The sequence below is a fragment of the Leptodactylus fuscus genome, chromosome 5, assembly GCF_031893055.1.
Source record: "Leptodactylus fuscus isolate aLepFus1 chromosome 5, aLepFus1.hap2, whole genome shotgun sequence".
Lineage (NCBI taxonomy): Eukaryota > Metazoa > Chordata > Amphibia > Anura > Leptodactylidae > Leptodactylus > Leptodactylus fuscus.
The window spans coordinates 185128679-185143115 of NC_134269.1; the positions used below are offsets into that span (position 1 = coordinate 185128679).

Genomic DNA, 14437 nt, shown 5'->3' on the forward strand with positions numbered 1-14437 from the left:
TCAGTAAATAGTGGTCAGAGGGGGACAAAAAGTTATATCTTCACAGTGGATCACAGGGTCCTACATGTAGGGAAAACGGAGATATATCCCTAAGTGACCACTAACTCCGGATCCACAACTTTACTTAGACAAAGCATATTGATTCTCCAGTCCTACGCATTTCAACGGTAATTGGGTGCTCATCAGGGAATTTGTAGAGCAGTCTGGCCAACAATAGCTTACTTCCAAGGCTCAACCCCGCTATACAGGTGAGCTGCTGTAGGTCTGGCAGTGGCTACACCTAACTGCACCTACAGCGGAAGGCGTCTTTTTTCAGCTGAAAGAAGAGTTAGTCACTGTCTTCCACTGAAAACAATGAGCAGATTAGTGATTTTTGAGAAATTAGCACTAAAAATACAGTGTTAACATACCCTATGTGACAAGACAAGGGGAAAAGTGGTAGAAGGAGTATATATGTCTCCCAGGTTCCTATCATATACATTCAGAAGCATTTGGGAAAAGCGGTTTTTCTTTGCTGTAGGATTTTACCTAAACCCTGGTAAAAGGTCTGGCTGCTGGAGTAGGGGAAATTGGGGGAGCCTCCCATTCAGGAACTCCAGGTTTTAGGATGAGTGGGGTTAATTCATTGCAATCCTGAGGTGTGTATATAAGAGCGGTCATCACTCAGGTATATGGCTCTCTCTGCTATGAGGTAAAGCACATGTGAGTACATTGCTGTGTATTGTGTATGGGATGCTGTGCAGTAGGCCCAATTCTCTGTAGTTCAGCACCTGTGTTGTAGGTAGTGACCAGATGGCTAGGACTGCCTGAAATGTGCTAATAAAACTGGTTGCGGCCAGTCGCACCATACTTGGACTGCTGCGGACCCTGCGGCTGAACCAGCGGCAAGATTGAGCTTCTATTGAGATTGAGCTTCTATTTTCCGTGTCCTGCTGCAATGTCTTCCTCCCATTGAAAACAATGGGAGGCAGACTTCAGGAGGAATCTCCTCCAGATTTGGGGGCAAAATCCGTGGCAAATTCCTCCATGTGTACAGACCCTTAGGTGTCTTGTAGGCCATGCAATTCTTCTCTGGGAAAGAGGCATGAACAATAGCTCTCTCATCAGGAAAAGAAAGCGGCACCTTTAACGTCATCTGATATCCTATAAGTCAATGCCAGGGGTGTCTTATAACTAGAGTATAACTTATTACTAGAGTAACGGGTGCAATTCTGAAAATGGTATACAATCACATCAAGCTTTTGTTCTTCAGCCATAATAAGAGTTATATTTTTGAGAAAATCCATTAATCAAAGCCTTCATCTTACCACTCCAATGCCTTCGAAGGCAAAGATGGCTGTCCCAAAAAAGAGAGGATATGTTCTCCAGCTGGCAGCATAGGAAAGATGTGTCGGATCTGGTATGTCCTGAAATCAAGCAAAGTCATCCCGTTAATACCCCAAACATCCTAGTAAAATATGAATGCTTTCCCAGGGGCTAGGAACATGAAAGGAAATGGCACGCCAATAGCTGGTGATCACTCAGACTGCTGGAAATGACAAAAACTACATAGATTTTTAACAAAGCCAATAATTATTTCCTTAATTCATGGAGGAAGGGAGTGGCACTAGCTGGGCTCTTATCTTAATATCCAGGAATGTTCTGAACCTACAAGAGTGGCATGGCAAATTACTGTCACATAGGCCAGGCTTACCTGAATATGACGCTTTTTGTTTTCTCCATGAAAATTCATGCCTCCGTTTCAGAATATGCAAAAAAGCAGTCTGGAGCACTGAGGGGGGGGTTATTCACTCCGAGCTGCTGTGCCTCACACTGCCATAGTATGCGAGCGTGAGAACACAGGGCCAGGCAAGATTTCAGCATAGCTCCTTAGCCCTGTCGCTCAAAGAAGGGTGGAGGACAGAGGGCATATTAGAGCAGTGTGGGGTGTATCAGTTTGGAGTGACAGAGCCGGCCTCAGTGCTTCAGACCGCTCATTTACATATTGTGAAATAAATGAATCTCAGCAATGGGGGCACAAATTTTCATGAGGAAAATATGTTACATTCAGGTGAGCCTGACCTACCTATCTGTGTTGCTGGTTTAATATCCTGGTTATAGAAAAACTCCTTTAAAGGGAGTCTACTACTGACACTTAACCCCTATCCACAAGATAGGAGACAAATCTCTGACCACCAGAGGTCAAACTGCAGGAACCTCCAGCAATCACTTGAATAAGGATCCACAATGTCCCCAAGTGTCCACATGGCCCACTGCTCCATAGACATGGCACTTTCAGGCATATTTGCGGACCCCTTTTCTTTTGATATTTGGGGGTTTTAGAGTTCAGACCTTCAGTGACCAGACATTTATCCTCTATCCACAGGGTGAAAGTCATTAGTGGGGACAACCCTGTAAAAAGAACCTAAAAACTCACCATAAAACTGTAGTGTAAATCTGCAGGCAGTACGTTATATACTGGGAGGAGGAGCTGAGCAGATTGATATACAGTTTGTGGGGAAAGTCCATTGGGTGGTCTTAACATTGACTGACAGCCATCTGTAAATTCACAGTCATAGAGGGGAGGCTGTTATTCAATGTTAGGAGCAGCTAGACACAGCTCTGTACAATTCATAGTGGCCATCACTGCAACTCCGTCCCATACCATAAAGTGCAAGTGAGCTGTAAAGCCAGGCACAACCAATATTGGAAGTACAGAATTGTATCTGGGAGAGGTGGCTAGAGTCAGACCCCCATAAATTTTCATGACTTATCCTGCAGAAAGCCGCTCCTTTTACAGTCCAAAAATAACATCTTTAAGGTCAATCATTTTGTTCAGCTACTTAGTTATATCCATTCTAAGTAAAGCTGGGTTACACTCATTCCAGCCGTAACAGGATTTTTGTACTGAATGCCAAGTCTTAGACCCCACAAGCCCCTGTCTACCTGCACGACATATGCAGGGTGGAGTTTCTATGGAGTAAGCACATCATACAACAAGAAAAATCCAGGTTGCTGGAGGGTCCTCCATTTACTAAAGTTATTAGTTTCATAAGTGATAAATATTTTCCACTGAGTTGCCCCTTTATGTTAGTGCTTTTCTGTTGTAATAGTTTGATTTGATCAAGAACTTAAAGGAAAGATTGGTTTGGCAACACTCAAGAAATTCGCCATACTCACCCTTCCAATAAACTGGTAGATCATGACTACACTTCCCAACATTGCCACATTGGCAAGTAGAGAGAAGCCGGACAGGTAGCGGAGATTCCGGATGAACACCAGGAGGATGAGGAATGGTAGAAAGGACACGATGTAAAGCCGGGAGTCCATGCTCTCTTTCAGGATCACAGTTGCATTGGAGCTGCAGTCATTTGTCGTTCCATTGGCGGCTTCTACTACCTTCAAGGAGATAAAGAGTCAAAATGTAATGCATGGTAGTGAAAGAAATCTACTACACCCATCTCATGGCCTGTCACCAGTTTATAGCCAGCCTGGTCAAAGTAATGAATACTCTGGTCTCTGTGCTCATGCTGCCTGTTCTGGTCTCATTGTGACCCAATGTGTATTAAGCATAGTGCTTTACCTGTGTCTGTGTTACCTACTTTAGACAACGGAACGGCATTTCTGACGAAACGTTCACTTTACTGGAAACCATGACTGCATATGCCGCTGCTAAGAGGTTCTATTCATTCTCGGATTCTAACTTTAGAACTTCAAAGCAATTACCAAGACTTAAAGGCGTTGTCTAATTTCAGCAAATAAACGTTATTGTTTGTACAATGAAAAGTTCTACCATTTCTAATACTTTCTGTATCAATACCTCATGGTTTTCTAGAACTCTGCTTACTCTCAGTGGATAAAACAACCTGTGTGATACACACACAGGTGATATGTCAATTGTTGACCTATTAACCCTGCTGTTATGTTCGGGTCAATATGACCCAAAATGATTTTTGAGACCCTGCAGATTTTTTTTAATGAGGATTTGAAACTAGTGGTTCCTTGACTTCTCCTCATTTGTGGAGCTCTACATTTTGTTTTTGTTTTTTGTTTACTTTTTGCTACACGCTGATTGTTACACTTGTACTGTTCGGGTCAATATGACCCGATAGCATTTTATACTGTTCTACAGGTCTCTGATTATTTCTGACTGCAAAAGTTATGTTTTTTTATGTGTACTTCATCTCCAAACTGGTGGCATTCCGAGGTAGGTGCCCATTCAGACAATATATACCAAGTAAGCCAGCAAAATATGGCATCAAGATCTGGACACTTTGCGACAGCAAAAGTTCATATGCTCTAAATGTTCAAGTGTATACAGGACAAGCCCCTGATGAAAGACGTGAAAAAAAAATCAGGGTATGCGTGTTGTTCTAGATTTGACTCATGGACTAAAAGGACAAAATGTCACATGTGACAACTTTTTTACATCCTATCAACTAGGCCAAATGTTGAAGAAAAAACAACTTACCATGCTGGGTACTATGAGAAAAAACAAACCTGAACTACCGCAAGGTATCCTTAGCAAGAGAGAGGTGGACAGTTCAACTTTTTATTTTTCTGGAAATACAACTGTTGTTTCTTGTGTTCCAAAAAAACCCAAACAGGTAATTCTCATGAACACAATGCACCATGACAATGCCGTAAGTGATAGAGAAGACAGAAAGCCTGACATTATTTTGGATTATAATGCCACAAAGGGAACAGTTGATACTTTAGACCAGGGGTCCTCAAACTGCGGCCCGCGGGCCACATGTGACCCGCCAAGCACTTCTGTCTGGCCCTGCTGACAACGCCGGCAGGCGTGCATTTATAATGAAGCTCGGGCCAGGCCATGGAGAGCACTTCACTTTACCTATTGGAGGGCACCGCTCCTGATGTCTGTGCGACCAGCTCTGCCTCCGGCCCACTGTTTGAAAAGTTTGAGGACCCCTGCTTTAGACCAAGTAATATCAACATATACATGCAAACGCAAAACCAATCGGTGGCCAATGATTTTATTTTATAACATACTGGACGTTTCTGCATACAATGCATTTGTCTTATGGAGAGACATCGACCCCGATTGGAACTGGAATAAGCTGCATAAAAGAAGATTATTTCTTGAGGAATTGGGAAAATCCCTGGTGAGGCCATATATTGAGAGCAGAAAAGTGACCCCCAGAAGTGAGGGAGCAGCAGCCATTGTAAAAAGTGTCCGGCATGCTCAAGAAAGAGACTCCACATCCACGGCCTCCACCAGCACAGCTACCAGCAAAAAAAGGAAGAGAAGTAGCTTCCTGTGACAATAAGACTAATCTGACATGTGCTGGATGTTCAAGATATCTGTGTAAAGGACATGTGTCTTATTATTGTGCTCAATGTAAAAACGCATGAACATGTTCAGTTTTTTCTTTTTTCTTTCTGAAATGGTTGAAGTTTTTATGATTTTTCATTTGTTGATTTATAAAATTTGTTTTCAAAAAGATAAATTTCATGTTTTAGTAATAGTAATGTAAAGCTTCTTTCTTATTTGTGTGCAGAATGTCAACAATTGAAGATAATTGCAAAAAGCCTGTGTAAACTTTATGAAAAAAAATAAAAAAATAAAGTTTGAATTTAAATTTTTCTTTTGTTTATGATCAAACATGTTCACATACAGTATTTCAATGAAAAAAGTATTCAAATAAAACAATTAGAGTAGCTAAAACTCAAGAATTAATAGGTCGGGTCATATTGACACGGGAACAGTACAAGTGTATAGCAAATGCGAACAGAACAGCAGGGTTAAAAAATAAATATATTTTAATATCTACCAAACTGGCTGAATACATTTTCTGTGAGGGAAAGAAAAAAAGAAAAAAAGTGTGAAAAAATCTATATTGTCAGCTGGTATTGCACATCGGTCTCCACTAGGTGGTGCTGGGACGTCATTGCCTATGAAACATGGCAGAATAATCAACAATTATTACCAAGCTATATGCAAGCCAATGATTGGTTACCCCATACCTGTTTTATGTTGTCTGCCAGGAACACAAAGTATACGCAGCAAAATCCCAGCTGTGTGAGAATGAGAAAGAAACTAACCGTTCTCCTAGGAAGCAAACACAGAAAGAATATATTACATTACTGATAGACTACTAGGAGGGTAAGTCAGTAACTTATCTGTATAGCAATGAGCCTCATCTTTTTTACAAGGCCCTCTCTGGCCCCTTGACCAATGTGCTGTATGAAACCACTTCTGGCATCTATTCTTTACACTATGCAGGGCCAGAAGCAGAAAGCTAGTGTCCAGACATAGTCACTGCAGGTCTGCGTCCACTGACTCCTCATTGTAGTGATGACATCCAGTCGCTACACAGAGAATGGAACTTTCCAGGTATAGTATACAGCTGATTGGTGAGGGCCGACAGCTAAGCCACTGCATACATTAGGAACTGCTTCAATCCAGAGGATGGATAAAAAGGTGATAAATGGAAGCAAAAAAAAAAAAAAAAAAGCCCCCGTGGATAGATTTCTAATCATTTATATTTTCCGGAAAAAGGATTTTAAATTCCAATTATTATATACAGTTTTGGCACCTTGACAATTCTTAAGTGCTGGAAATAATATAACAATGATTTGTATGATAGTGTCTGCAAGTAGAAAATGACCAAAAAGTTTTCAATAGAGATTAGCTGTTACATTACGCCATCTTGTGGGCAGCATGTATATTACATTTACAGTGAGGGTATTAAAAGTGTAAGTCCTGTCTATTTCCATCTCTCCTTTCATTATATGGATTAACCCGTATCTATTGCGGGTATAAAAGGTATCCTGTGGTTAAGCATAGAATAGACGCTCTTATACGGTTTTCTGAGCTCCACCAGCCCATTCCAAAGAAAACCCTGCATGGCCCCACAAAATATGGCTGCAGTGACATGTTGTCCAATGTGACATTATGTCTATTGGTCACATGGTGTGTTACCACACTGCACCTTTAAGTAAGGCCATAACAAGGAACCGTGGCCATAAAATGGGTGACAAAAACATCAGCCGGAAAGAACCAATATAACCAGACATTTGTCCAAGGAATAGATGTATTGAGGAAACCTGAGTAAGGCACAACAGATACATATAGATTGGTCAGTAAGACATTAACCTGTTAAATCACATCAATAAGACACTGTGATTTTGTGGAAAAACATGTCCCAGCTTGGGGCCTTCTTCTTCAGTGATCACATTGCCAGTGGGGTCCAAAGAGATACCAGATTCTTCCTCTGTCTCACCACTTAAATGCTGTGATATACAGCTGAAACCTGTTTGGAACAGATCCTATGTCCACGACATCCCAGTGCTTTACTAGTAACATATGGTATTCTGTATAATTTGCCGTCATCATTGCCCAAACAGAACATATGAATAAGGTCTTAAAGGTTATTTATAAGTAATGGACACTCCTCACAAGTGAATGGCTCTAAAGTCACCTCCAAATGGCAATTACTATAAATCAGTACATATGTGCAGTTCAGGGCCTTGAGAGCCCAAGTAGCAGGGATATAAGGAAGGCCAGGCATGGGTACACTTCTGATAAGGGGAGCAGTGGGCCTGAGGTAAGTGGGGCATGCGTCTCCCTATACAGCAGCCTATACATATCACATTAATAAAACAGGGACAAGGCAATTCCTGCAGTATATAACACTACAATCTCTATGTATATACAGTATATGTATATACAGTAGAGAGATACAGTATATGTATAGAGATTCAGTATATATCTATATATATATATATATATATATATATATATATATATATATATTCAGTATAAACACTACAATCTCTATGCACCAGCACAGATTTAATCCATACCTTCCCCAGACTGCGTGTGTTCTCAGCCACTGACTTGGAACTGACTCCATACTGTACATTACAGCATCGCCGTAATCCACAAATGGACGCTGGTTCCTTGAGGAAACAAGACAAAATCAAAACAAAAATTCTTTATAACATGCAACGCTATATAGTTTTGATGTTGATGTCATGACCACAACATAAGGGGCACAGTGCTGGTACACTGCAGTAGTCTCCAGGCATTTTATTTTCACAGAGCTCCTCCTCATCCAGGAGAACTGCATTTACTCGAATGGGACTGAGCTGTACGGCCCTCATGCACACGACCGTAGAGTTTGTCTGCAATTGTGGATAAAAGTACAGACCCATTCATTCTTTGGTCCATACATACAGCAGCAGTTTTTACGGACATGTGTCCAGGCTATAGAAATGGATTGAAAATTATTAAGCATATTCTGTTCTTGGCTGTGTTTGCGTCACAGACAATTTTAGCGGATCATACAAACCTTTTTGCAGATCCGTGATTACAGATGACCTATTGACATGTTTTTTGCACATTATAGATCAGGATTTACGGACAGTACAAAAAACAAGGTTGTTTGCATGTAACCTAATTAATCTCCCAGGAACAGCAACATATAGCGAAAATGGTGAACCCCTTCTCGAAATTCCCACAGACATTACTGGAGAGAGTAGTGAATGCACGGCCACCTCTTCATTCACTGCTGTCACACATTTATGGAATATCCTCAATATGGAGCAAACATCTCCGATGTAGGTAGCCCTGTTACGCTAACATGCCAATATAATGGTCTACCACTAGGGGAAGCTGTAACAGGAAGCTTTATAGAATAAATACAACTGGACACAGAAATAAGTATAATTCAGCCTGACTGCCCAGTTCTACCAGTCTATGAGAAGGTGACAGTCCATACGGTCATAGTGGATATTTACCTTTGACAGATGTGATTTGCACATTTTACTAAGAGGTCCATGCAATGAACGGCAATGATTCCCATAACAACAAGACTCAGGGGTCCTAACTGCAAGAGAAAAAAAATAAATGAAATGTTCACACATATTTCTATACAATATACATACATTATACACACACTGAGCGACCTCTAACTGAATATGCTGAATATGCACATCCTGAACCAGTCACTGGATAACTTCTGACATGCTCAGCCTGCTGGGGAAAGCATTAGTCACCGAAAGGAACATTGATGACTGCAGACGGCTTATTGTTTGTGCTTGGTCTGTGAAAGTTGTCACTTTGGACGCTGGGCATTAACTAGAGCAGTTTCCCCAAGTATATTCCACTACTACCACCGCCTTACAGACCACATAACAGCAATACACAAAATAGTTATATACTGTATGTCACCTTTGTAAAGTTGGAGACCAACAACTTTGACATCTTATGTATTTGGTGTACTGTAAGCGGGACTTCAGCCCCAGGAGCACTTGTTGGGTGATGTCATAATATTTGTAATGTGCTTTTCTAACACCAGGGACTCAAAGCACAAGAGCAGTAGGAGGATCTACTTTCACTGCAAAGGGTGCCACAAGGAGAACACGTGGCAAGAGCAGTGCTCCTTGGAGCTGAAAAGCCGCCCCTCATTGCACCAACTGCCTCATTTGCATAAGACTTCAAAGTAGTTTCTCTCCAATTCTACAAAAGTGACGTACATAACAGAGGTAGGTCATATATCACTATGATGTGCTATGTAAGGCAGTGGTAGTAGCTGAACATGCTTGAGGGAGGTGTTAGGCTCCTTTTAAGATAGGTGTCAGACCCCCACTTTCAGATACTGATGCCCTAAAGACCCCTAGAAAAAAGGTATTTAATGAGATCAGAGCATTCAGGTTAGTATTCACTCAATACCAAGCAACGTGCTGTAGGTTGTGCAGAAGATCTGCTTGCTATTGTAGAACAGCCTCATTCACTTGATAAAACTGAGTGAGAAGTTTAGTGTGAAAATACTGACCTGTGAAGCAGAAGTGGTGCCCACCTGACTGCTGATGCTACTTCCAGTAGCTGATCTGTGGGGGTCCCTGAGGTTGCATCCCTCGATCAGACATTGATGACCTATCCTATATAGGTAATTGGTGTTTAATGTTCAGAAAGAACCATTTGGACAGAATCACTGATGAATCTCTGGGCTTCTGCGAATCTCCTGTTCCAAACCTGTCCTGGATCTGACTTCATCCCCTACCTCCTCCTCCTCTGCACGCCTCTCTGGTCTCTGAGCATTGGGCAACCCGGCTCTCACCGGTTACTTCACACACCAGGGTTATGTAAACACTATTTAAGTGTTAGGACAGCGCCCATTTATACGAGTACTTACCTGAACCCTAAAGAGTTCAGATCACACACATAGCCTGTGGCAATGGAGACAGGACCCCTGTGAATTGCTGAACTTGAATGCTGGTACAATGGTAGGCAATGGTAGTGCTGTAACTACTAGAATCAGAGGTTTGACCCTAGCTCTTTAACCTCTTTGATGCCACTAACAATAACAACCATAGCAAGGGGTTAGCTAGAATGACTGATTCCCCCTACTGCAATGCAATGACATGGTGCTGATGGGTTGCATCGCAGCAAAGGGTTTAATAAAGGACTCAGATCATCCACCTATGAACACCTATTAGTCCCTGCCAGGACTGGGGGGGAAACTATTGGTTTTTACTCCTCAGTCCCGAGTGCCAGGCATTGATGTTGCTCTACTGTTTATAGTGAAGGCCCCTCAGCACTCTATGGGGAGGAGGGGACTGAGGGGGTAATTCCACCTTCGCCAATCAGAAATTGATAGTCTATACAAGACATAATAAATAATAAACAGGAGGAGAATGATTGTTTAGCTTTGTACTATGATCTAGTTGTTCAGGGATCCAAACAGCAAGAACTTTGTGATCTTATTAATAAAATAACTTAGAGTCGATTATAATCAGAAATAATAATAAAAAAAGAGGATTGAGTCATTTGTCATCAAAGCAGCGTGATGCACAAACAAGAAGAAAAGAAAAGCTTTCTGCCTCTCCAGTCATCCAGATGAGAAGCCGATCTATAAATGAAAGCAGATCTGATGCACGACGCGGCCTGGAATAGGAACCGCATGAAGGAGCATGAAAAGAAGATGGAGGATGAAGCTTCTCTAGCGCTCATTACAGCACAATCATCTCTGTTTGTTATGTGATATATTATAATTTACCCTTCTCTGTTATCAGCCATTTTAGGACAGGGAAAGGCTGAAAGCAGTGTTATTCCATAGATCTGAGAACACAGTATAAATTCAAATGTGGGGTCCATCAACGGGAATTACACCTATGTGGAAAACAGGGGTCCTCGAGATCTGGCGAGTCCCCTGTGTCTAAGAGAAGAATAAATGGAATGGAGGATATGCCATATATGTCCACTTTAATAATAAGAGGCAAAGAACCTATTTGCCCCCTATGATCAGTAGTGTTCCCCTCAGTAGCTTAACACTGAGGGGAGGGAGAGTCACAGCCAGGAGCAGTGTGCAGTCAGAAGCAGCAGGACAGTTAGCTAAGTGAAGGAGTTACACAGACTTACCAGTAACATGGTACAACATTTTCAATAAAACTATTTCGCAAATTGCTTAACGGTGCATTCATAAAGCAAACAATAAAGAAAACAAAATAGTGCAATGGTAACCACGGCCTTTAGGGTAAAAGAAATCCATGCTTTCCATACCACAATCCCGGCATTTTTCACAGCAAGAGGTAGTCCAAGGAGTCCAGTGCCAATGTTCCCTTTAAGTAAATGAATAAATGTCTGGAACCAGCTGGAAAAAATACAACAAAAAAACTATCACATCACAGAGACATTGAGGTCTAGATTTAATACTAACAGCCTAAATGTGCTCATGAATGTTCACTGCACAGAATTTCTCTTATCAGGCTATATTCACGCAAACAATGTAAAAGATGACCAAAGTCAATTTTATCATGGCCATTTTGCATTTATATGAGAACCCTTTTCACAGATTCTTCATAGACTTTAGTCTATGGGCCGTCAAAGAATAGACACACTAAAATAAAAGTATTCCAAAAAATAGCTTTGTGATGGCCTTTACCAGCACAAGGATGTTTTTTAATTCCTGTGTGAATACAGCCTATTGAACAATAGAGGCCTTCGCCATTTTCAGGCACAGAATTCAGAGTCCCAAACCACAGAATTTTTTCAGCATCCTGATGTGATCTCTGCCCACTGAAAACAATGGGAGTCAGATTTGTGCCCACAAATCCATGGCAAATTCCTACATGTGAACGTACCCTTAGAGTAGCAGTTTGTACTCCAGAGTGCCCCTTTATCTTTGGTCTACCAGACAAAATTTGCAGCAATAAAATAAGATAAAACAATCCTTTAATAGTCCCACCAGTGTGCTATAGCAGCATGGATAATACAGTAATATATTACAAGAAAGAACACATACAAGCTCAGAAGAGCAGATAGAAAAAAAAAGATACTAGGAGTCATAGCAACTTATAAAATGATTTCAAGCCAAGGTTAAAAAAACAAAAAAAAAAAAACAATATGCTACTTAACCAATTAAACCAGTTCTGCAATGATGCCAAGGCAGCACACTTTGGCTTTACTGGGCTTGCGCCCAATGTCACGGTGTACTTTACCTCTGGGTGAGTATAAAGACTACTTAAAACAACCTAGAGACAGACAGAATTTTTATAGGGACATTTGGGACACTGTCCATAAGGACCTGCTAGTGGTTTAGGGTCCCAAATTTACATGATAACCAAGTAGTACAACTTTACATATAAAAGACTGAAAAAAAACAAAAAAAAAAACACACCTATTGCACACATATAGAGCCCATGGCGTAGTAAGGGTTAACAACACACAAATATACAAGGGCCATAGCTGACACCCACTTCCATACTGCTAGACAAATAAAAAAAATTACTTTTAATTTTAACTATCTAAAACTGCACAATTTCAGACAAAGAATGGACCTCCCTGAGCCAAAACATTTCTGCAATCAAGACCATAATATCATCAATGACATGAAGATCCTGGTTCTAAGAGGAAATTTTAAAAGCAAAAAAAGATTGGCGTGTGTGGGAATATAAACTAATGATGACCTTTGACACACTGCAAAGGGGGTTAAACCAGTCACATGACGGGGACACAAGGTGGCTCAGTGCTTAGCACTGCAGCCTTGCAGCGCTGAAATCCTTGGTTCGAATCCCGCCAAGGGCAAAAAAAAAAACATCTACAAGGAGTTTGTATGTTCTCCTCGTGTTTGCGTGGATTTCCATCCCCATACTCCAAAGACTGATAGGGAGGAAAAATGTACATTGTGAGCCCTACGTGGGCTCACAATCTACATAAAAAAAAAAAAAAAAAAAAAAAAAGATGGGTTTGAGTGTATGCAAAAAGTTTAAAAAAAAAAAAAAAAAAAAAAAAAAAAACATCCAGCACATCCAAATCTTCAAAAAAAAAAAAAAAAAAAAAGAAAAATCTTACAGCATGGATCCAGTAGATAAGAAAGCCATTATTATTTGTGTTTACTGTTTTCCATCATTTGTGCATCAAACACTGTATTCCTGTATAAATGTGCTTGCCTTCAGATATTGTTATACCAGCCTGATGAAGGAACCAAGTTGTTCCGAAAGCTTACAATATGTCATCATTTTTTGTTAGCCAATAAAAAGGTATCAATTACTGAGGACTCTCAATCCTTACATTTCATATAGAACGAGGTGCAAATGGAATTAAAAACTGGAACTTCCTCTCCAGATAAAACTATTTATTTGTATCCATTTACAGAGTCACCTGTCCACGGAGAGGATGGGGCTAATAAAATATCAGTGATGGAAAATGTCACCATCATAGAGACTGGTACATGGTACAAATCAATGGAAATCATATAGTCAGATCATAACATGATAGACAGAAGGATTCTCCAATCAACAGCGCTAGTACACAAACATTGAAAACAGACACGTAATTTCCTCTCAGATCCCACAAGAGCAGGGGTGGGCAATTAATTTTCCCATGGGGCCGCATAAGAAATTGAAACTATGCTAGAGGGCCGCACCACTTCTACGTTGACTCCACCCATTCCCAATCATCTTTCCATGTGCCCCCACAAAGTATGATCGTCCTACAGTCACCCGTACATTATATGCCCCCACATTATAATGTTCCCTTCCAACTGCCCCACAGTATTAGGTCCCTCTCATGGTGCCCCAGTTTAAACTGGTGGAAACTAGAGGGGACATGAAGCTGGGACAGCTGAAGGGGAACATTTAACAGTTGGGGTAGTTGGAGGGGGCAATAAATAGACAGCTGGAGCGGGACATGAAACTGGGGGCAACTAGAGGGGGACATTAAAATCGGGAAGCTGGAAGCAGACATTAAACCGTAGGGGTAGCTGGAGGGTGACATTAAACTGGGGGCAACTAGAGGCAGAGAGGTCCCCCTACAGCTTCCTCCACGGTTTAATGCCCCCTCCAGTTGTCCCCAGTTTAATGTCCCCCCAGTTTAAGTGCCCTCCTCATCTACCCCCAGCTTCATGTCCCCCCTCCTTTTCTCCCTCAGTTTCATGTCCCCCCCCCTCCATCTCTCCCCCAGTTTCATGTCCCCCCCTCCATCTGCCAT

At 41.3% G+C, this 14437-nt stretch overlaps 1 protein-coding gene across 2 annotated transcripts in view; it reads right to left on the bottom strand.

Annotated features, from left to right (window-relative positions):
* LOC142203820 (proton-coupled amino acid transporter 1-like) overlaps positions 1-14437 on the bottom strand; it is a 57454-nt gene that overhangs the window by 28226 nt on the left and 14791 nt on the right. For both annotated transcript variants that reach the window (XM_075274888.1, XM_075274889.1), the window contains exons 3-8: positions 11510-11600; positions 8746-8834; positions 7810-7905; positions 5968-6052; positions 3160-3378; positions 1308-1406 (exon numbers count right to left, since the gene is read on the bottom strand). In XM_075274888.1, the coding sequence (XP_075130989.1) occupies positions 1308-1406; positions 3160-3378; positions 5968-6052; positions 7810-7905; positions 8746-8834; positions 11510-11600 (679 nt within the window). The remainder of the gene's footprint in view (positions 1-1307; positions 1407-3159; positions 3379-5967; positions 6053-7809; positions 7906-8745; positions 8835-11509; positions 11601-14437) is intronic.